Source organism: Taeniopygia guttata, chromosome 6 (assembly GCF_048771995.1).
Source record: "Taeniopygia guttata chromosome 6, bTaeGut7.mat, whole genome shotgun sequence".
NCBI classification, from domain to species: Eukaryota; Metazoa; Chordata; class Aves; order Passeriformes; family Estrildidae; genus Taeniopygia; species Taeniopygia guttata.
This window is the reverse complement of record NC_133031.1, coordinates 20,768,453-20,790,488: the sequence shown is the minus strand read 5'-3', so window position 1 is coordinate 20,790,488 and position 22,036 is coordinate 20,768,453. Positions and strand designations below refer to the sequence as shown.

Here is a 22,036-nt window from a genome sequence, read left to right as displayed (position 1 = left end):
GGTATCAGTACAATCAGACAATGCAATAAGAAGTACACAGAGGTGCAAGTAGGAAAGTAATATCCTTTACTCAAGTTTTAGCTTTATCTAACATATTATTGAATTAAAGAAAATATTTTCAGTTCTTAAACTAAGATATTTTACCCTAGTAAAATTTAACCTCATCAGCTAAGGAAATAAAATTAGATTTCTCCAACTAAAAAGCAATTCCATCAAAATGCTAAGGAAGTAAATTTCTTCTATTCTGCTGCTGTGCTCACCTCTATTTTACACAGGCCACATTTATCTGTTATGGTAAAATAAATCTTCTATTAATAAAGGTTAAAGAATTAATATGCATTTAATATACAAAACATGTCTTGTCAGGGTTTTCAAGAATCTGAGCAATTTGATTTCCACCTTGGAATCAAGAATAATTTGGGAAAAGATCCCTCTTTAAAGTAGTTGAGCAAGGTGACAAAATTAAGTGCTTTCTCTTCTCAGTGTGGCACATTACCACTAATCAAGGTCAGCTATTAAAAGCTGCAAACAGTACACAGTCTTTGGAAACCAGGAATGTGAGGTTCATAAATTCACCAGAAGACAACCAAAACCAAGACCCACATGTTTGAGTTTAAACCCCATGGCTTTAAAAAATGACTGTGCTTTAGTTGCTTTACATCCAGCTGGATTGATTTTTCCAGAAGACAAAACATGGCTCTTGACTTCCACAGTATTGACACAAAAAAAAAATGTTCCAGCTCTCTGCTAGAGCAGAGATTGAACGTACACTGAGTAAACTCACCCCTTGACAACATGTTTGAATTACATAACATAGCTACAAATAGTTCTGTTCTGGTAATGCCAGTGGAGGCTGGATTGTTATTATCCATAGTAGGGTAACAGCCAGACATCCTGGTGAAAAGATTACTAATGACTCTGTGAGAACAGATTCATCTGTCCTCGTAAATAAGAAATCATGTTATAGAGTTAAATCAGCAAATAAACAAGGAGTCCTTAAATTAAACCTGAACATCATATATCTACAGAATCTAGAACGCTTCTCATGGGAAGAAAATACTGCATCAAAAAGTAAAAGTCGCACTCACTACAAGTACCAAATCATTAAATTGATGCCAAAAAGAAAAATGGTAAATGAAACCTTGCTGTAGCAGAGCACAAAACACACAAGATATTCATTGGTATATCCTTTCATAATGCTTACAGGTATTAGTTAACTCTATTATTAACTCTAGTACTGCAGAAGAGTCGAGAACTGAACTTAGTTTGCCCAGCTTATGTGAACTTCTCCCACTTTTCCAGAGTCTAATGAGCAACTGCTTCACCAGACCATCAGAACAAAACCTCTCCAGCTTACTTGACCTGTTGTGTTTTACATAAAGGCATTGGGGTTCAAAGAATTCAGTGAGAATTTAATTAACAGTTTGAAAGGTGCAGATTACTGGGGGCCATTTTTGCTCATTAATTTAACAACAAAACCTACTTCACTATTAATTAGAACATTTGTAACACAAGTGAAACTACTGTGGCATTCCAGGCCACCTCATTATTTTCTTATACACATGAATATTTAAAAGTGTAAGGAACTTCAACAACACATAGACCAGACCCCCAGTACAGACCCCCCCCGTCCCCACCCCCCCCCCCCCAAAAAAAAAAAAAAAAAAAAAAGAAAAAGAACCAGAGTGAAAAATTACTTAACTCAAATTTATTGGAAGAAAACTAGGGGCTCTCTGGGGGCTGTAGAAGAAAAAAAGATATTATTTTTTGACAGTCAGGTTATGAAACCAGAGGATTTGAGGGACCTTTCAGATATTTTAATTTTTTCAAGAAGGAGCTCTGAAAGAATATTAAATACCACAGCTATGAAGATTAACAATGGGTATTAGATTTGCTTCTGGAGCAAGTCAACCAGTACCAACACCAACTACTACTACAGAGAAGGAATCTCACCACTTTTGGCCAAAAAATCAAAAGGAAATAAAGCATTTCAATTTTAAGCCCCAGTGCCAGCCTTCTGATTTCTAGCTGAAAGAGGACAAGGCAAGCCAGGCTTTCTAACCTCTTTCCAAATATCAGTCTTGAGGCTATTGACTGGTCAGAGATCACGTATAACCAATCTCCTGTCAGAGGTTTTGGCAGAGTCTTTCATTTCATCCAAAGCCACATTAGGAACTCTTAATGAAAAGAGAGGACACTTTCAAAACCCAGCACTAGAGCCAAGAAGCTGCTTCTCCTTTCTACATATTTGTTTGCTATAAGTCAATTTGTATTTGCTGACTTTGCCAATTTGCGATTTATGATATACATTTTTTAAGACATTTACTTTTTTCTTCATTATGTGCATTTATAATATCTACTGTTAGCTAAGAGGAAAGTCTGACCTCTAATTACATCGTTTCAATCTTCATCTTTGCTGCCATCTGTAGGTAACTTGAGTGGTACAAAGGTAACAGCTCTGTGATCGGGACCTGAGTCCGTGAGAAAGCACGATGCTCTTGTTACCCGTCCACCCCGATTTTATTGTTCGAATTAGGCAGAAAAACATACAACAGCTTGTGGCTTCGCACTTCCAAGGAATCTTGCAACTGAGGTAGTCAAAAAAAAAAAGGAAAATGAAGTTAGAATCACAGAACCATAGAATGGTTTGGGTTGGAAGGGGCCTTAGAGATGACAAAGTTCCACCCGCAGCCATGGGCAGGGATGGCATTCACTGCATCGGGCTCCTCAGCCTGGCCTTGACTCCTTCCAGGGATGGGGCCAATCCACAACTTCTCTGGACAACCTGTTCCAGTGCCTCCCCATCCTCTGAATAAAGAACTTCTTTCTAACAGCTCATCTAAAGCTGCCCTCTTTCAGTGTAAAACCACTTCTCCGTGTCCTGCCGCTACCTGCCGATATAAAAAGTCCCTGTCCCTCCTTTTCATGAGCCCCCCTAAGGTCCTGGAAGGCTGCAAATACAAGTCCCCAAAGCTTCTCTTCTCCACATGGAACAACCCCAGTTGCTGGATCCATGCTGAGGACCTGTGCAGTATTACACCATGGCATACACCAGAACACCTATAATTTTGACTGTTAATATGAAATATAAGTCTTGATGCATTTTTGGTTGTTGGAACTCAGTTTCCTCTCAGTGAACTATACAATGTTTTAGCAGAATTGTTACGGTAATGAAAACTTCTCAAGAGAAAAATAAACCAAAAGAAGAGAGGTTGATCATAGTTTTAAACCCATTATGACCAATTTTGGAAATCTGAAATTATACAAGTGAGGTCAGCATTTGAAATATTTGATTTAATGACCAGACAATTTTGATACATAAAAATAGATACTTAGTAGTGAACAAGTTTATACAAACAAGATTTCTTTTGTATAGTACAAAACAATGATGGAGATAAAAAAAGATTTGCTGGGTTACTGGGCAAGACACAAGAACAACAAAACACCATTGAATAATTTTTTAAAAATTATCAGTCTTATTTCATAAATACAGTGTAATGCTTTCATTTAACAAATACAAAATTTACTATTTAATTTATCAACATCAGGAAATATATAAAATGTCTTTGAATGACAATTTTATTTAAAAACTGATGCAAATACAATAGCATTTTTAGAATTCTGAGGTAATATTACACATTATCTCAAAAAAAGCTTCAATAAATAAAACTGAACAGAAGGCAAAGTGCAATTCAGTGAAAAGGAGAAAAGATAAAGCTTTTATTTTAACAATAGTAGATAAATAGTTATTAAAAGCAGGTTTAAGCCTTAAAAAAATATTTTGGCTAATTTGCCATGTTTTCAGATAAACTGTATAGCTATTTATTCATAAGCCAACCTTTCATGAATCCAATTCTACAAAGAGAGGAAAGGCAGTAGGTCTTTGTTTCTGGGTTTCCTACTTGCAGCCACATTCAGGTGTTAGAAATTTAACATTGCTTGCAGCTATCTAGTTCATTCAGTGCAACAGTGAAAGCTTAATGTATTTCTCAACATCTGAAATCCTGCAAGTTAAAATTTATTTTAAAATCTCCATTTGGGAGATACAATGTAAAAATGCAGATTTTTTTTTTTCAGTGCTGCTTTTAGCACGCTTTGTGCTAACCTAGCATAGTTCCAGGCTAAAGCCAATGGAAATTTCAGTACTGGTTTCAATAACAACACTATGAATACAGTGTCAAATATTCTAAAATATCCTAATATTTATCTCTGCCTTAATAAAACAGTAAAATCACCAGTAACTTTTCTAGGATAAATAAAAAAGTAAAATTTACACTTAGCTATTGAAGAATATTCAGAACAGCTCTGAAAGCATGAATTAGACAGATTAATTTGTTAATAATTTCTAAATCTGTTGATTGTATGTAAATAATACAGAGAAAGAAAGAAGACTAATATAGTATTTGACTACAGACACTACAAGGTAGATATGCATCCATGCCCCAGCAGAAGTCAACGGGGAAAGCTGAAAAATTCGATGCCAAAGTGCCTCAAATGATCTGGGCCTTATTCAGCTGAAAGAAAAATCTACAGAACACACAGTAACTGTCCATATTTAAAACTATTATACTGCATGCTGATAGATTCTTTCCATTTAATGAATAAAACCCAGACTTACAATCATTTCAGTATTTTAGAACCATTTTTTTCCCAGCTGCTAATTTACTAACTCAGAGCAGACATACCAAGAATTCTTTTCACAGAGTTTGTGCAGTGAAAAACACAAAACATTTTTAAATGCTGGTCTCCAAGTTAATGAAAGTTGCAACATTCTTCAGAAATGTTATTGTATTCACTTTTGTCACAGCTTATTTAAGACTTTCAACAAAGTTGCTGCAAAAAAAGGATATCATGATACACTATATCAGTTTTCCACAAGTTGTGAATATAATTCTCTTCCTAAAGCATTTCACCAGATGTGGAATTTATTTTAAATATCTAGTTTTGTTTACTATAATGCTACAGTAGATCTGGCTAGTTTGCTGTTAAGAATGAACATACAAATTCCTTAATACTTTTAGCGGGAACTTGAATCCCCTCAAGCTGAAAAAATACCTTTTAACACTCTTGTACAGTCAAGTGTAAAAGCTGAATATACAACATCTAAAACCTCTTATTCATAAAAAATAAATTTTTAGCAGTAAATGGCACTATCAAAATCCTATTTCTTCACAGGCAGTTATTTACATACTTCTTAGACAGCTGGTTTCACCAAGAAGGAAAACCAGAATAATAAAACTACATACATTTTATAAAGACTAAAATTCCTATTTGCCTTTGTGAAAAAAAAAAGGCTACATGCTGATGTTATATTTTTTCTGCCACTGGAATTAACCAATAGAGAAATATTCTGTATTCTTTCTCCCAGTGGGATACCTTGATGGAAAAGAATTATGATTAATGATAAAGTGCTATTAAAAAAAACCTAACACTTGGGAGTTGTCTTAGGTGGGTTTCATTTATCTAACAGATGAACTTTTTGTACAAAGAAAGCTACTTTCTGTGACAAAGCAAGCAGCAAATGTATTGCCATTCAGGAAAAAACATACACTTCATTTTTAATTAAAAAAAATCTAAATGCGATAGAACTGGCGCAGTATCAAGAGACGTAACAATGAAAAGCTTAAAGGCACAATCAGAAGAGAGTGAATGCTACATAAAAATGCTGTCCTTGGAGTATTTAATCTTATTCCAGACCAAACCCCTCTGCATTTGAAATTCCAATTATTAACTTTTGCTTCAGTTCCTTCTTGTTCTTGTAAGGAGGGAGACAAAGCTGGTTGAAGCAGGTATGGGCCACAGGTAACCTAAAATAATTTTAAAAACACCCAGCAAAACACATTTAAGAATAATACCACAGAACCAGAATGCTGCCAATTGCCTATACATTTTCAGTTAAACATTTCTTAAATAAGAAATCCTATAAAAGAAACATTTATCCCAATGTTGGTTCAAGTTCTGTTGAATGCAAGTAACACCATTGCTGGCCATAAGTACCTCTGATGAATTTTTTTGCTTGCAACTCTTTTCTTCCTCTTTATTTTTTATTTCAGAATTGGAAACATCTCCTTCCAGATTTTGGAAACTCCAGGTACCACACAACTTGTCTAAACACAAAATCTGGGTATAGTAAGAATCCACAACATGGAAAAGGAAGGTGGGTCCTGCAGTAGGTACAGCCACACATGGAAGAACCACAGTTCTGTGTCTGTGAGGATACAGAACTCAGGGCTCAGTCTGGTAAAACAGGTCCTTACAGACTTCAGTGGGGAGCTCTGAAGAACTGACTAAAAAGCTGGAAAAGCAACACTTCACAAATTCTGGTCTCAGCTATCAACACTTCCAAGTTTCTTCTGAGAGAGAGCTTGAATATATGTACTGCAGCTATGGCTAAGGAATGCCCGACTGAAACACTGCAAACTTTGTTTCTCACTAGAATGGATTAATTTGATGAGCCACAGGTAATAAAAAGCTACAGGAACTTCTTGCCATTTAAATTCTCAAGTGACATGGAGGACACAGCTGACAGCTCATAACTTAGTGGGGAGACAGGAGAAAGACAATGAGCTGAAGCTCAACCTGCCATTTGGAAAACACCCTCAAGAATGTATTACAGTTGGACACACATATTTAGTTATGTGAAATGACTGAAAAGCCCTCTAGGTCTCTTTTAATTTCATCCCTTAATCTTTTGAATGGCACCAACTTGGCCATTCCACTGGTGGAACCCCCAGATCTGGAAACCCAAGTTACTTTTCCCCTCTCTGCCCTTTATATGATCAGCACAGATCTGTTAATTGCACTGGAGTCATAGCTTCAAAATTTGGAAAGTTGAGAAGCTTTTATTAAATTTGCCAATTTTTGTTGCTATTACATTCTTTGATCCTATTTTGCGAGCAATATGATGATGGTGTCTACATTTATCCCTGTGCAGGCAGTCTGACAGCAACAATTATCTTGCAAAACATAGACCTACAACAGTTTAAAATGCACACTATTTTAAAACACATTTTCTCATTTTTAGAAAAAGAACAGTTTACAGAAAGAACATAAAGAGTGATTCAATGTTGACTGATTTTTCTTCATTTTTCATCTGATCTCCATGTTCCTTTAATGTTGCTGGAACCAGTTATTACTTCATTGAGAAAAGCATTAGAAATATCACAGTGATGAGATAAATTAAAACAACCTCAAAATTTATTATGCTTATGCCTTTAGATCAGCTCTTCACAGAAAACCCAGCAAAATGCAGATTTTGAAAAATATAGTTCCATTTAAGTATTTAAGTATTTTGATTACTTGACGTGTTTGAGAAATCTAGGTAAAGTCAGTAATTATTGCTTCACAGTGAACTTCAGAGCAGCAAGTTTTTCTATACAGCTTTCAAATTATTTAATTTTACTTTCCCCAGTCTTAAGAATTAAAAAAAATACTGACTGACTTGCTGTGAATAATGCCACCAACTCAAAAAATTCAGAAAAATTTATGGTAGTTCAAGGTATGTTTTCATTAGGTCAGCTTTCATGTTAGGAATGAATAAATAAGTAATTTATTTGAATTGAAAACACATAAATAATCCCTATAAATAATTACCAGCCTCATGCTGACTGAAAAAACAATTTTCTTGTTTTTTAAATTTATGCAATCAATAAATGGGTATAACATTTTGAAGGCCTAAAGGAGTCCATGCAGTTTCTTCCTTGTACATTTGTTTGCTCTTCTGTGAAAAGACATTCAAGAGCAATAAGAGCTCTTGGCAAAAAAGGAATGAAAAAAATTTTAAAAATCCAAAACATTACTTACCAATTAGTGGATGTTTCACTCCTTGAAATCTTGAAATTCAGATCAGCCATTCCTCCCACAGGTACTCTATCACTTCCTGTAGCAAAATGTAGCAGCTTCTTTTGAAGATCCAGAGAAAATCCAAGTACTACATCCCAGAAGTATCTGTGCTCAGGGCACAGGGAAAAGAAACAAGATGCAACATCATAAAAAAATAGTATGCAGATGATAATAAAATTGCAAGTATTACATGATGAATATCACTTACTGAGAGTTTAATTAATATAATCTATAGGACATCAGCAGTACTCCAATATACAAGGTTAAATTCCCAAGGAATTGATAAGTACAATATTTTATTAATTTTGGAATAATGTCTTGCCAAATGATGCCCCAACCCACTTCCACTTATCTACACAAATATAAATGCCTTCTACTCACTAATATAAATGCCCCTAGTATCAAAGAGAACTGAGTATAAAAAGTATTTTTAGAAGATTGGATAATAAAAATGAGATTTCATATGCAGGATTTGGAGATTTTCTTTTCAAACTATTCCACTTAATGTGGTCTTAATCTTTGAAAGACATTCCCTAAACACATACCATTAAGGATCTAATTCTTCCTACTCATGACAATTTAGTAGTGTCTTTGTCTTATTTAGAAATAGGTTTCTAAAACTTCAGTCATTCTCAGGTTATCCTTGAAGAGATTACTGCTGGAAGACTAACATTCCATGATGTTTAATCTCAGTAACTAGAATAAAAACCCAGGCCTACCTTATAGTCATATCATTTTTTTGGTAGCCCTCATATTGGGTACTTCTCTGTAAAGCAGACATGTCCAGTTCAGGACTGCCACAGACGAGAATTTCAACCTCCTCTGGACGAAGTAGCTGCCAAAAATCAAGGACAAAATACTTAATTTTCAAAAAAAGATGAGAAATGATGCTACTAGAATATTTTTTTTATTTTGTCATGACAGAAAAATTAACAGAATATCATTCAATGTAAGTCTCTAACTGGGATACATTCTGATTATAGAAAAATGAATCCCTCAGCACTTTGAAGACTCTCCTGCTGCCGTATATAGTAGAAGGGTAATTACAGATTAACACAATATTTCAGCACACTATGTTCTTAATTTCTCAATCATTCTTACATTTATTACACCTGCTTGCCTATCATGTGATCAGACTACAAATGGGTCAGGAAGACATTAAATTTGTACCTATGGAAATCTAAGGGAGGGTCTTGATGTAAATTTGGTTTCAAGTTCCATTTCATTTGCACTGACAATCCCAGTGTGGATAGCTGAGCAGCAGAGGCTGACAGAACTTGACTCTCAGTTGTACACACTGCTGTGCAAAGCCAATACTTCTAACAATAAGCTAAGTTTAATATCCACTAAATTTACACCTGCAGAATCCACTTATTCATTTACTACAACATCATCAAGTTGCATAGACGTATGCTATGGCATTTCAATGGATTCTCATTGTCCTTCCAGAACCTTCCCTGAGGTTGGGCACCCCTTTGCTGCATGGTGTCACAGCTCATCAGTTGTGATTTAGAAAATCCTTGACAAATTGAAACTTTTATCTTCTTTCTCAGTGCATAAGGGATGCTGTAATTTAAAAAAGTAATTCCAACAGCCAAACAGGACTGAAAATAAAAGAATGTTTAATCTCAGCCTCACTGAGTGTTCTTCCTGCAAAAAGCAATTTATGTTTTCAGAGGAGTCTCTCAGGAACACTCAGGCACAGTTGTTCTGCAGTTCCTAAATGCAGGGAATACACAGAAACCTTGTAAACCTTCACTGGATAGCCTGTGATGTGTCTGTGAATACACAGTGATAAATCCTGTCTTCTGGAGCTCTATTTATCTCTTTTAAATTAAACACTACAGAGAATAGTTGATTACCTGATTAATTTCTTCTACTGACACTGGATTAATCAAGTCTATCAATCAGTCAAGATTCTTTCCACATCTTAAAATCATCCAGTGCAATTTAATTTAGATAACTCATTGTTAAATACTTGAAATAGAAGTGAAGAGCTATGTTTCACTTATTCTTACCAGTAATGCATATGAAGCACACACACTATGAAATCCATAATAGAAAGCTGCAAACTGTTTGTAGATCGATCTATTGAGAAGAAAATCAACATAGAGCTGCACATATTCTAAAAAAAAAAAAAAAAATTTTGTTACATTATAGCAATTTAAATCAATAACTTGTTCTGCCCTCTAAAATTGTAGCAAATATGAATTAATTAATGCATTTAGTTTTAGATACCATTAAATTGATAGGCATACCAGAAAGAACTCCAGCCATTTCATTGTTACACTGTTTATGAAAGCATAGGTATATAGAAAGGACAAAAAGGACAAACTTAAATCTGCAAAGTATGTGTGGTTAATATACAGAAATTACCTTTCCTATTCCGATTTGTGACTGGAATTTTATCTCCATTTGGCTTTAAGTTGTAAGATTTTATAACACCAAATTCTTCTTGAAAAACCTACAGAAAAAGAGGAGTCAAGGTCAGCACTGGAAAATAAATTAATATACTTAGAAATGACAAAGCTTATATTATGTCATGTATATACTTAGAAATGACAAAGCTTACATTATGTCATGTATTCCCTTCCTCTCTTCAGCACATGCTGTAATTCTGAGGGCTGTGAGATTTTTACAAGTTAGCTATTACAGTTTTCAACAAATTTCTCAGAAAATTAGTATTCAAAGAACAAAAATTGACTCTGTTACATAGTGGCATGTCAAACTGACCTGCAGGCTCTGGAGCCAAAGAGCTTTTCGTACAAAAGAACAGCACAGAAGCAGCAAATAAAATTAAGAAGGTATTTGCTCCTCTGTAGTTCACCTAGGAACTAAGTACCACCAATTTGAAATTCCATTAACTCATATGTTCGTGTATTCTGAAACAAGGAGTAACTGAAAAAGACTTTCATGACTGAAATAGCAGTTACAACACACAGGTCGGGCAAAACTGTAAAAACTTGAACAAGCTATTGCTGAAGTGAGATTTCTTGAACAAAATGTAAAAAAAACCAAGTAAACTTTGTCTATCTTCTGGGTTAGACAGAGAAGCAAAGAGCTGGAGATGCACCAGCAGCTGGCCAAGTGACCCTGGTGGTGAGCACTGGGACCCACCTAGGGGGTCAGGGAACAACAGCCTGGAGTCAGCACAGAGCCGAACACGCAGCGGCAGCGCGGCCCCTGGAGCCAGCTCTGCTCCTGTGCAGTCATATTCCAAACAAGCAGCAATCACACTGCAAGAAACCACTCCACTGCCATTCTAACATGGGAAAAAAATCACCGAATGAGGTTGAGAACCACTTATAGTTGGGCATTTAATGACCTGAAAGGTTGAGTAAAAATCCTCTTCAACATTGCCTTCATAGGATAGAAGTTCACTTAGTCCATGCGCCAATTCCTAAAATATGAGTAAAAAACTCTTTAGTAAATCTACAAAACTAAGTGATGCACTTTGCAAGGATAAGCCAGAAGCATTGTTTTACACAGAAAGTATATTGGAAAATGCATTTTTAAAATGCATGCTATGCTAGAAAATGCAGAGAATTTCTGTTTCCATCGGAAGACTTTATCAGCCTGTGCTGAAAATAAGCTTTTTTGAAACAGTTGGTAAGTCAAGCATCAAATATGAATAAATCAGGTTTTATATCAGTAATTTTGCCTCTTGGAAAATGTAATACTTACAGGCATAATCTGAAACAGATCATCTAATGTGACACCACAGATGCCTACAAGTGTGTTGTGATCACAGGGAACAATGGGAGGACTCAATAATTTCTTGTAACAGCAAGGTGGGAAACGAATATCCAAGGTAATACTGTTATATACAGCAAGTCCCATAAGCTATATATGTCAAAAGTTAAGGGCAAATATGACACATCATGAAAAACACTATAGATAGTATTTTTCTAGCTTGGAAAAAATATTTTAAGGTTCATGCTCAACAAACAGAAGGCATGTAAATTATTTCATTGTTTATGGACTGACAATTTTAAATTCAGTTTTCATTGCAATTAAGCAGTGGTTAGCATGGTCAAATGATGCGCATTGACAGAATGCTTGAGAATCTTCTTCATAATATTCTATGCAAACATTTCTATCCATTTTTCCAAAGTATTGTTTTGAGAACTATAAAGATAAATATGTATTTTCTAGTGAGAGATCAATAAAGCAATGTTTCTTTTAAATAAATCTAAAAGCATTAAGACATACCTGCACTGGTACTACAGTTTATCCACTAGCACATTTAAGTACATCCCATGAAACAAATTTGAAACTATCCCAATTTGATTCTCACAAGAACAGAATGGACCTGGGAGAAAATACTTACAGCCACCATCTGATCCAAGTGCAATCAGTTAATAGGCACTATTATATCATCTCAGTGCAGTTATAAGCATATACTATCATAGTTTGCCTGAGGTCTTCATTTATAAGCACAACAGAAAATCTAGAAAATAAACTAGTGCTCAAAATAGCATGTGGCTTTCCCATTTTGTAATAAAAAAGGCAAAAAGCCACATACTGCTCAATGGGAACTTAGATGAACTATACACAGACACAGGCACATTGATGTTTACTGAAAGAGACTCCGAGGTTTAAGTACATAGAAAATTACAATTTATACACAAAAAAGCTGCATGTTTAATATTGACGTAGCATTTTTGACTGTAAAATGTACCACGTACCCCCACACCACCATTTTCTTCCTATTTTTAGTTCACTTGCTTGAACGATATTCAAAAAAATACATTTTAAATGGAACATAGGTGTACATACAACCTTTGAAGGAGCTTGAGCCAGTGCCTTATTTCTTCCCCACGCCACTCATTGAATGTTGTTCAGAACATTCTAGTGGACATAAAAGGATACGGCTCCAACCAGTCGGAATTCTGAGTAGTTGTCGCATTTAAAGCTGCTGAACCAGTGGCACTGCGAGTCCTTGTGGTAGGTGAACATGCCTGCAGAACAGTAACATGGCCCTTAAAAAGGCACTGAGCTTTGTAAGAATTTATACAAAGCCTCCTCTTTCCTACCCATTCCCCCTTAAATGCTGCTGGGGGTGCCCACATCCCATGCTTGTTCTCAGGACCCTGTTCCCACAGAGCAGGAGCCTGTTTGGGCAGGAGCACCAAGAGCAGTGCCAAGCCTGCAGCAGGCTCAAGCCCACCAGCCCTGCTCAGAGCTGGTGCAACATGTTCTTCAGGGCCTCCAGCTGTGGATATTTTGCATTTTCCCCATGCAATCTTTTTCTTCATTGCACTCCAGCATCGGTACTGCCATAAATATTAACTGTCTAACTAAAAATTTTCTTACTGCAATGTAAAGTCACTTACTTCCTTCTCTCTTTCTAGGTCAATAGCAGATGATAATCCTGAAAAATGCTGGCATGAATCCCATGATACAAATACCGTAAGTTTACCTTATTAGAATAGAAATTTGTAAATGGTTTATGTTATACACACACTACCAGCAAAGGGATATGTTTCATATTTTCTGTCAAAAAATCATACCAGAAAAGTTAAAAAAGCCCCAAACCACACGTACCCTAAAAAAGCTGCTCATGACAAGCTATTTCCTACTGAAATCATAAGTATAGATGAGTTTGACTGCTATTTGTGTCAGATACAGAACATTCTGTTTTAAAGAGTGACAGAAAGTAAAAACCTACATAAGAAAAGCAGATAACAGCTCTAAAATGCCTAGGAAGTATTGCTCAGAGAAGTAAGACACACTCCACATAAGCGTGCTTTAATGCAGAAGTAAACTGGATAAAATGTGATGGCCTTTTTGAATTTGTTGTGATTGAATGGACCAGGTTTATTATTTTTGCCACGGTCTATACACACCAAAGCACTGACTAGTTTTCAGCACATCTCATATGCAAAAACTCACTCTATTTCTCTTTGAAGATGAAGTTGGTGAAAAATAATATTTAAATTAAGAAAAACCCAAAGTCCTTTTGGAAAAAAAAAAAAAAGTAAAGAAAATCCAACTTTGCTCAGGGACATCTAGTTCTTATGATAAATTACAGGCAAAAAGCTGCCTCCATATTCCCTCCTCCACTCTCCTGAACAATTTATCTCTTGAGCTGCAGCTCAAAAAGGTGCTTATCACAAAAGGTTTAGACACTGCCATTAGACATTGCCAGAAGTAACAGTACAGCTGCATGTAAGGCAGAGCAAGGTTCACATGCTAAAAGATCATAAGGATGCTGAAACAAAATAGATTTCGAATCCCATTTGTTCATTGTCCACAGCAAGATAAAGAAAGCATCGCAAAACACACAGGCAGGCAGACAGCTGACTTAATTAAGTTGTTAAATTGCAGGAGTTAAACCTGAAGAATCAGTTAACCTAGAAAGGGTAATAGCAGTGACATTTTCCCTTCCAAGCTTCCTACATGTTATTTGCATCTTAAACATTAAAGACAGTAGAGGATACAGTCCCTTTCCAAGGGACAAGAATATTTCTGAACTCCTCCCACACTTGACTGATAGTCGTAACAATGAAAGAATTTGCAGCTTGAAGTAAGGAAGCCTGCCAGAGATAGTGAAAAAATAAATTCCTCTGAATGTTTCCAAACTCATCAGTTACCAAGCTCTGCTGACAGCTTTTTTACCAATGGAACTGTCAAACTTACAGAATGCTTTCTGCAGGATAAATTGTTTCCTATGAAGGTTGCTATCACCAATGCCATGTCTTCACACACACCCCTTTTTAATGGAAAAAGGGCTACAGGCCTTTACGCCATATCTCAGCAGATATGACGACATAGTTACGACTTAAAATTCTGTACCTTTAGAAGTAGTCCTATAACCAATAAAGGACCATGACTTTAAGGGACATGAACACTTCCAGGCAAAGACAGGCAAGCTCAATGACTATCAGGTGTTATGCTCAAGTCCCTGGAAATCAATTTAAAAGCCATCCTGGCAACACTTTAATGCACTAAGTCATCAGTAATGTAATCAGTAATGCACAGAGGAAAGCTCATCAGAGTGGTGAATAAAACACACCCAGATCCATCTACATCACTATAAAACAAGTGGATAGAACTGCTTGTTTATGACTGCTCATTCATGTCTTGCAATCTCCTATTTGATCAAAAAGCCTTATTTTTTTTCCCCTTGGGCATGAAATGCCCTTACAGGCTCACAAGTCCTGCTAACAGCAGAGGCAGGTTTTTTCATTCAGGCTCACACCTGCCTATACTGTCTCTGCTCCTGACTGGAGGACCTTTCTTTTCTGAAATTCCCCCAGACCCCTTTAAGAATACTGACTACATAGATAGCATAAACAGAACATATGATGACAAATAAAAACTAACCTCTACCTATCCTAGTCACAGAAATAGCACTAGAACATGCAGGCACTCTCAGTGCAACTATCAGCACCAAAAAAAATCCCCATTGATGCATGGGAGACCAAGGTTGGCAGTTTGTCAGAACCAAGCATACTAACAGCACCCAACTGCAGCTACTGACAAAACCCAGAAAAACTCCCTCCCTAAACTAGCAATATGAAGATAACTGAGGGCAGAAAGAAAATGCAGCATGTGAAGAAATAGGGAAGGATGGTAAATGAGAAACCAATACATTTGGCCTTATCTCCACTTGAATATTTGCTAAACCATTGACCTGTTTTAGGCTGAGATAACTTCCTTCATAGCTAATAGTTAAGCTATTAGAAAGTTTATGCTTTGGATTTCTGTTGAAAACAGTGTTTATAATGCAAAGATATTTCCATTATTGCTGAGCAGTGCTTATACAGAGTCTGAACAGATTCTCACAATCTACTTAAGAATCACGAGGACTCACCATAATCTGGGTGAAAAATCTGCCGAATCAGAAGCAGAAACCATTCTTTTGTCAGGCCACCCATATCAAGACCAGCTTCTCCTACAAATGTGACTTTCAACTTCTTTTTCAGATCTGCCTTCTTCCTTGCTAGCTATTGTGAAATAGGTAAGGCAGAAGAAAAAGGAGATTTAACATATTATCACTACCACTAGCCATAGAGAACACACCTCAGCCTCTACTCTATTGCTCTTGCTTTGCTTAAACCATTAATTTGCATAACTTTCTACTAGTAGGTCAAAACTATATTAAGACAATGACTGAATTGCAGAAGCAAGACAATTATGACTACTTGACATCATCAACTACTTTGCATATGGTGTCACTCGCTGGGCTTGAAAAGAAGTTAGGTGGTGTACAAACAGGCTTAATAAACAATTAGATATAATGAATTGAGTTTGTCTGGAATATTTCAGATCTATATAATTCTTCATCTTTTACAGAAGATGGGCTACCAGGAGGAAATGACAAATTTAAAAAGTACTTAGACATAATTTGGAAATATTTAGCAACAGGGAAGTAAGCTAACACTTTCAATATTTGGACACCATTTGGTTCTGTGTAAGATGCCTGCCAGCAATTATCAGCTGCTTTTTAGAACTATTTTTTAGACAATGGTAACAAGCTCTTTTCACTGCTTTGTCCTAAGAGACAGCATTTCATGCAGGTACACAAAAAATCTGCAAAGAATTAGATTACAGTCTTTTACAATTAACAGTGATCTTTCAGACTGAGTCTCTATATAAGCTTTCTTTAAACTATTAATTACTGTCCAGCATCAGAGAAAGTGTTAAAACCAGCCAAGAATATATATGTGCTAAAATAATCTCCATGTTGCTAGTTGCTCAAGTAAATTCCTATTACATAAATTTTATAACTGCAGGTATTTGTGTTATTTGAAACAAGCTAATTATTAGTTGAAGTGATTTTCCTTTGCAAATTTTTTAAACTTGAAATACAAGTAAGACATCTTCCCTCTCCACCTGCCATTCCCCATACATTTGAAAATATGAATATAATACATTCTTACTCATCTCTGAGATGGGTAGAAGAAAACATTGGAAATAAACAGGAGAATATTTCGACTATAAAAACTTTTGAATTTGCTCTTGGTTATTTTAGTGTGGTTAAAAAAATGATAATGCCTGAGAGAAAGCAATATTACCAATCATATTTCTTTTGTTTTAGGAGAAAAGGCAAAAATAGACAGGTTTTAATATAGAAAAATAAAGTTTAAACTTATATTTTATGACATGAATAATCAGAATTTATTTGATGCTGTTTTCACTGCCTGGACTTATTTTTCAGTATCATCAGGCTGTTCTCAATGTTGAGAAAGAGAGGGAATTAAATTTCACTAAATAATGTTAATTAGCAAGGTTCAGTGGATACTGAAGAATTGCCTACTTTAATGGACACATCTGTTTCATTCCTAAAAAAGGAAAAAGTACATTGAAGACTGTGATGAATTAGTTAAAAGAATTTAAGAATAGAAAGCTGAAAATTATTCTTATAGGATAGAGAAGGAAAAGAATAAAAGTATTCAAAAAATTAGAACAGAACAACCTCATTAGTGATTAGTCACATACTATTCATGTGGCTATAAAGGAATCAAGTTCTACAGAAATTTATAATTGTGCATTGTATTTTTAACAGAAAAATTGGAAATACAAATACAGACCATGTGCAAGCATGTATGTTTGTCATGGGTTTAGCTATGGAGCAGTATGAGCACAGGAAATTAATTTCAACATGTCTAACCCAATCTGTTCTGCAGCACTACAACTTTGAAAGTTATTAAATTACCTTTATTTAGTATTATGTAGCTATATTCGCAATCTCTTAGTGCAAAAGATTTAAATATGACTTGTCAAATTGAAATCTAACAACTCTACAGCAACACACGATTTAGTTTTATGTTTGTGTTACCTCATCAAGTGAATCACTAACAAGGTGTGTCCTCCTCACTTTCACATTTAGGAATAACATATTCATGTCAGGCTTCTGTCTGCGAGAGACTTTATCCACAAGGCTTTGCTATTTGACAGAAAAAGAAACATCACACATGCAGTATCCTCATTTGAAAAAGAGGTGTCACACTTTTTAATAGTAAAAAGGCGTCAGTATCGCGTATTGAAGACATTTCCCTAACACTGTAACTGCTTCAGTCTCTTCCAGGAGATGAAGAGCAATTTCTTTCCTACTCCAGATACCTTCCACACTACATTTGAACTGAAGTCTTGGGAGGTTGAACAAGAAGGTGGCACTTCACACCTTGTTAAAAATATACCCATAAGATTCTGGAAACTGGCTTATGCTTTAATTAGTTATCCACAAGGTATATCCAGCAAGACAGGAATGGATAGGTGGTGGTGCTGCCACACGGGGCACTGAGGAAAGGAGTACCACCTATCACCTATAGCAAACTAGTACTGAGGGAGGCAGACAATGCCTCTCTCCAAACACACAAGGCTGCTCAGAAGCAGTACTTCCTCCATGACCTGAAAGGATACAGCTGAATCTTGGTCTTGCAGGACAACACACCTCCACAGAATAAAATACAAAACAGTTCAAAATTCTCATGGAATTTTTCTTCCTCAATCATTATGTTGATTTAACATGCGAGCATGTTATGCTGGTTTCTCAAAGGAGGAAAAAATTAAATCAATACTATAAGTTATTCTCGAAAACACTGCCCTCTGTAAGGATCCTGAAACTAAGTACACAAAAAGAACAAAATACTCAGAGAACCCAACATGAACATATGTACACTATTCATAGTAAAATGGTTTAAGCTCTTTTTCAGGGTAGTCAGAAATACTAGAAGTTGTAACAAGAGGTCATGTGCAATGTCAGTCTAACAAATACTCATCAAATACCAATGGATGAGACATAAACATTTATCATTGAGGGACTTACCCGTGCAATACTTATCATTTGTTGTTCGGAGTCCCTTTGAATAATAACTTTTTTTGCTGCTATAGAAATAATAAACGGGTATTGACAGAAAGAAAACCTAACAAGAGAAAAGAAGATTAAATATTTTCTTTCTAGCATCTAGCATACTATTTTCATTTTAAGAATATAGGAGTGAATTATCATTCAGTAAATAATTCCTCCACTGACAATAATTTGCAAATAGCTGCTGTTTTTTTCACTTTGTATACAGTGATACTTGACTCACTAGAACAAACTGTTATAATAATAATAACTTCTAGTTATTGCTAGAAAATAGTAATATTTATCTTTTCTCATCTGGGTTGTTTTGTGGTTTGTTTTTTTTTAGTTATGTTTTTTTTTTCCTTCTCAAGTAGAATATCAGGTATCAGACAGAAGAGTAGCCTGAAATACCTGATTCAGTGGTGTAAACTATGGTCTTCAAATTTTCCCCAACTGCTGCTGAAGGCAAGGAAAATGCCTATGAATATACTGGAGGCTAAAATATGTCTGTAGTAAGACACAGTCAGAAGTCTATGCCAATAATTAATATACTTACTTTATTATTAACAATATTTTACATATTTTCTCTAGTTTGCAAAGGCAGAATGAGATTTATTTCAGACAATCTCACATCCATGCAGTAGCAAGTAAGTAGTAGCTATAATATGTTTTTACAATAAAACAATACAGTATTTAACGTGGATCTATATAGACATAAATGGTGTGCATACATACACAGACACTACATATCCACTACATTTAATACAGATATACATAGCATAGATGCAATGTTTTGAAGTACTACTCAACACGAAACAACCAGTAATTCCTCTTACCTGTGAGAATTCCCATAGCATTGCCAGTTATGATATTCTTCCATAAGATCAATATGATCAAGTGTAGAATTATAGAAATCCGTATATGAAATAATAGGAGGGCTAATCAGACTATTTGCAGCATCTACAAAGAAAACACAAAGTCTTTTAATATAATGTGTAGATTCAGCACATTTCATTTCTTGGCACCATAAGCACCAGTGATCTCAAAGTCTTTAAGCCAAGTCTAAAATAATACAAAACATGAATAACTTAGCTCAGTCTTAGCTACAGAACTATAGCTACAACATAACACTATATAACGTCACATTAATTGCTGTAGAAAACAGTAAGTCCTTAGTTAAGCCCTTTTTTGATAAGGGAACCTCAGTCTGACTCTGGTTTCCTTACTGACATACACTAAAAATTAAGGTTTTATGGATAAAGGGTGCTATGTTCCGATGAAATGGATGAAAAAGCAGTTTGATAAATGGAAGTGGTTAAGAAATCCATATAATTTCAAGCATCTATGGCTAGAAAATCTACATTTTTTCCAGTATACCATCTAGACGTGCACAAAAATTAAGTACTTGATCAAGGGAAGAAATCCAATTCACATTTAAGCTATCTCATTATATAATGGCATTCATAAAATGTCCAAGAGCTACTAAGTTTTCTCTATTTACATTTCAGCATAATTTATTTTGGATCAATCAGACACAAACTAGTGTCTTTTGATTGACTAAATAACTCTCTTTCCAGAATTAAGGAACACGCAACTCTTTCATAGATGACTATAAACACATCTTAGGTTTAGATACAGGTGTGCTAATGTGCCTAACTCTGGACAGGCAGGACTGTGCAGAATACTTTTATCTAGAAGTTTTGAGTTGACAGTGAAAACATCTTAATTGCAATTTTAATTTTCATCTGGTGGTTTCGCCTTCTCCTAAAACAGAGAAAGTAAGTGCTCTTATCACCACTTGGCAGCAGTTAAGAAGGTTTACATTTGCTGTGCTCTGTGTTGAACTGAGCAGGGATTTACTTTTTTTAAGCTGTAGTTTTGGACATAAGAGGCACATGTATTGCCTAACTTCCTTTAGATGTTAAATAGTTCTGTGGGGGTAGATGAGTTACAAAAGAAATTCTGGCAGCTACAAGTTTAAGACAGTTTCTTTTATAAATCTAAGGGAAACCTTAACCATTGGTTACTTCTGTGAATTTCTGTTTGAACAATCTTCAGTTGCTGTCATGGGAAAACTCTGCATAGCAATTACCCACTACCGGAAAGCAAGTAGGAAGACTTGCCAACAGAAGACTCTTGCTTACTACATTTTAGCATTTTATTGTAGTTTGTACTGTGCCACCACCATTACCAGTCTCCTCCAGAAGAGGAGCAGTAAAAACTATCCTCTCACAGTATGCAATCGTGTGTGTGGTGTGTGTATATATAAGACAAAGCCTATATACACACACAAATATACATATAAAATCATATACATGCCCACACAGTTCAAGAGGAATACCTACTAAATAAAGCCAGGACTTTCGCTGCTGATGGAATCCACCAGGTACATTTCACCATAGGTGGAAATTCTTCAGGTTTTGCAGGAAACAGCCGTAAAGAAATAAATTGCAGTAACCTGTCCACCACCTGCTTGAACCTCCTCTGTGAAATCCTAAAACAAACATGCTGCACTTACTTTCATGTGATCACTGTCTACACTAGAGTTAGTTATCAAATTTCAATGCTTTTAAAAAAACTACTTCATTAAAATTTTTAAATTCCATTTTAATTGTTTAAATTAATTTTTTAAATGCTTTTTTCCTGTACATAAAAACAAAATTCCAAATGTAAAGTTTGAAGAAGCATGCTTTCAAATATTGACACATGATAATTCTCTTCAGTGCACCCCTAACTATGCTCTTTAAGTCTGTGGAAAAATAAAAAGAGCAATAGAATCATTATCTATTCTTGACTTATAGTGAAAAAACAAAAGTACTTTTCAATTTCACTCCACACTCTGAATACTGAGGAATTCTGATTTATTTTGAGATACCTGGTCCTTTTAAATAAAAAGTGGTACATGCTTCATATGCTTGTGCCTTGTGCACATTTTAAATTACACGTTGCACCACTTCCATAATAGCACAACAATACACATGTATGTGTAGACAGTTAAAATAGACTTTTCTAAACAAGAGCTCTCCTATTTTAATGGTTTACATCTCTAATACATGCTTTAAGACTAAAAATATTGGTATGTCTATTGCATCCTTAACCAAAAGTGGAAACCTCATTTGTAAATGTAGCTCCAATGAAGTAAAATTTTACCACAATTTAAAGCAAATCTGGACACAGGAAGGGGGATGGAAATTGAATTACCATCCTTGCAGAGAAGAAAATTCTTAATTAAGATTTCCTAGGAGAATTGGAAATGGCAAATGTGGCCAAACTTTGTTTTTACCTCAAGCAGAACTTTTTTGCTCAGTCAGTACATGGAAGGCAATCTGCATACAAACTTAGGAGCTGCTCTTGGCCAGTTACACCCATATAACTGTTTCAGTGAGGTGCTATTAG

General features: G+C 35.4%; 1 protein-coding gene across 7 annotated transcripts in view; it reads right to left on the bottom strand.

Moving 5' to 3' along the window:
- The window catches only part of HECTD2 (HECT domain E3 ubiquitin protein ligase 2), a 66,618-nt gene that overhangs the window by 28,791 nt on the left and 15,791 nt on the right, over positions 1-22,036 (bottom strand). For 5 of the 7 annotated variants that reach the window (XR_012056711.1, XR_005980786.2, XM_072931109.1 and 2 more), the window contains 12 exons: positions 20,986-21,134; positions 19,477-19,600; positions 18,620-18,716; positions 17,630-17,737; positions 15,662-15,794; positions 12,715-12,803; positions 11,527-11,685; positions 11,168-11,242; positions 10,219-10,306; positions 9,861-9,967; positions 8,562-8,677; positions 7,804-7,947 (listed from right to left, as the gene is read on the bottom strand). Coding sequence is in view for 5 of the 7 variants with exons in the window: in XM_072931109.1 (XP_072787210.1) it covers positions 7,804-7,947; positions 8,562-8,677; positions 9,861-9,967; positions 10,219-10,306; positions 11,168-11,242; positions 11,527-11,685; positions 12,715-12,803; positions 15,662-15,794; positions 17,630-17,737; positions 18,620-18,716; positions 19,477-19,600; positions 20,986-21,134 (1,389 nt within the window). In the remaining 2 variants the exon portion in view is untranslated. Of the gene's footprint in view, positions 1-1,822; positions 2,589-3,273; positions 5,808-7,803; positions 7,948-8,561; positions 8,678-9,860; positions 9,968-10,218; positions 10,307-11,167; positions 11,243-11,526; positions 11,686-12,714; positions 12,804-15,661; positions 15,795-17,629; positions 17,738-18,619; positions 18,717-19,476; positions 19,601-20,985; positions 21,135-22,036 lie in introns of those variants that run through there. The other 2 variants (XM_030276071.4, XM_002188939.7) reach the window with 2 other exon arrangements.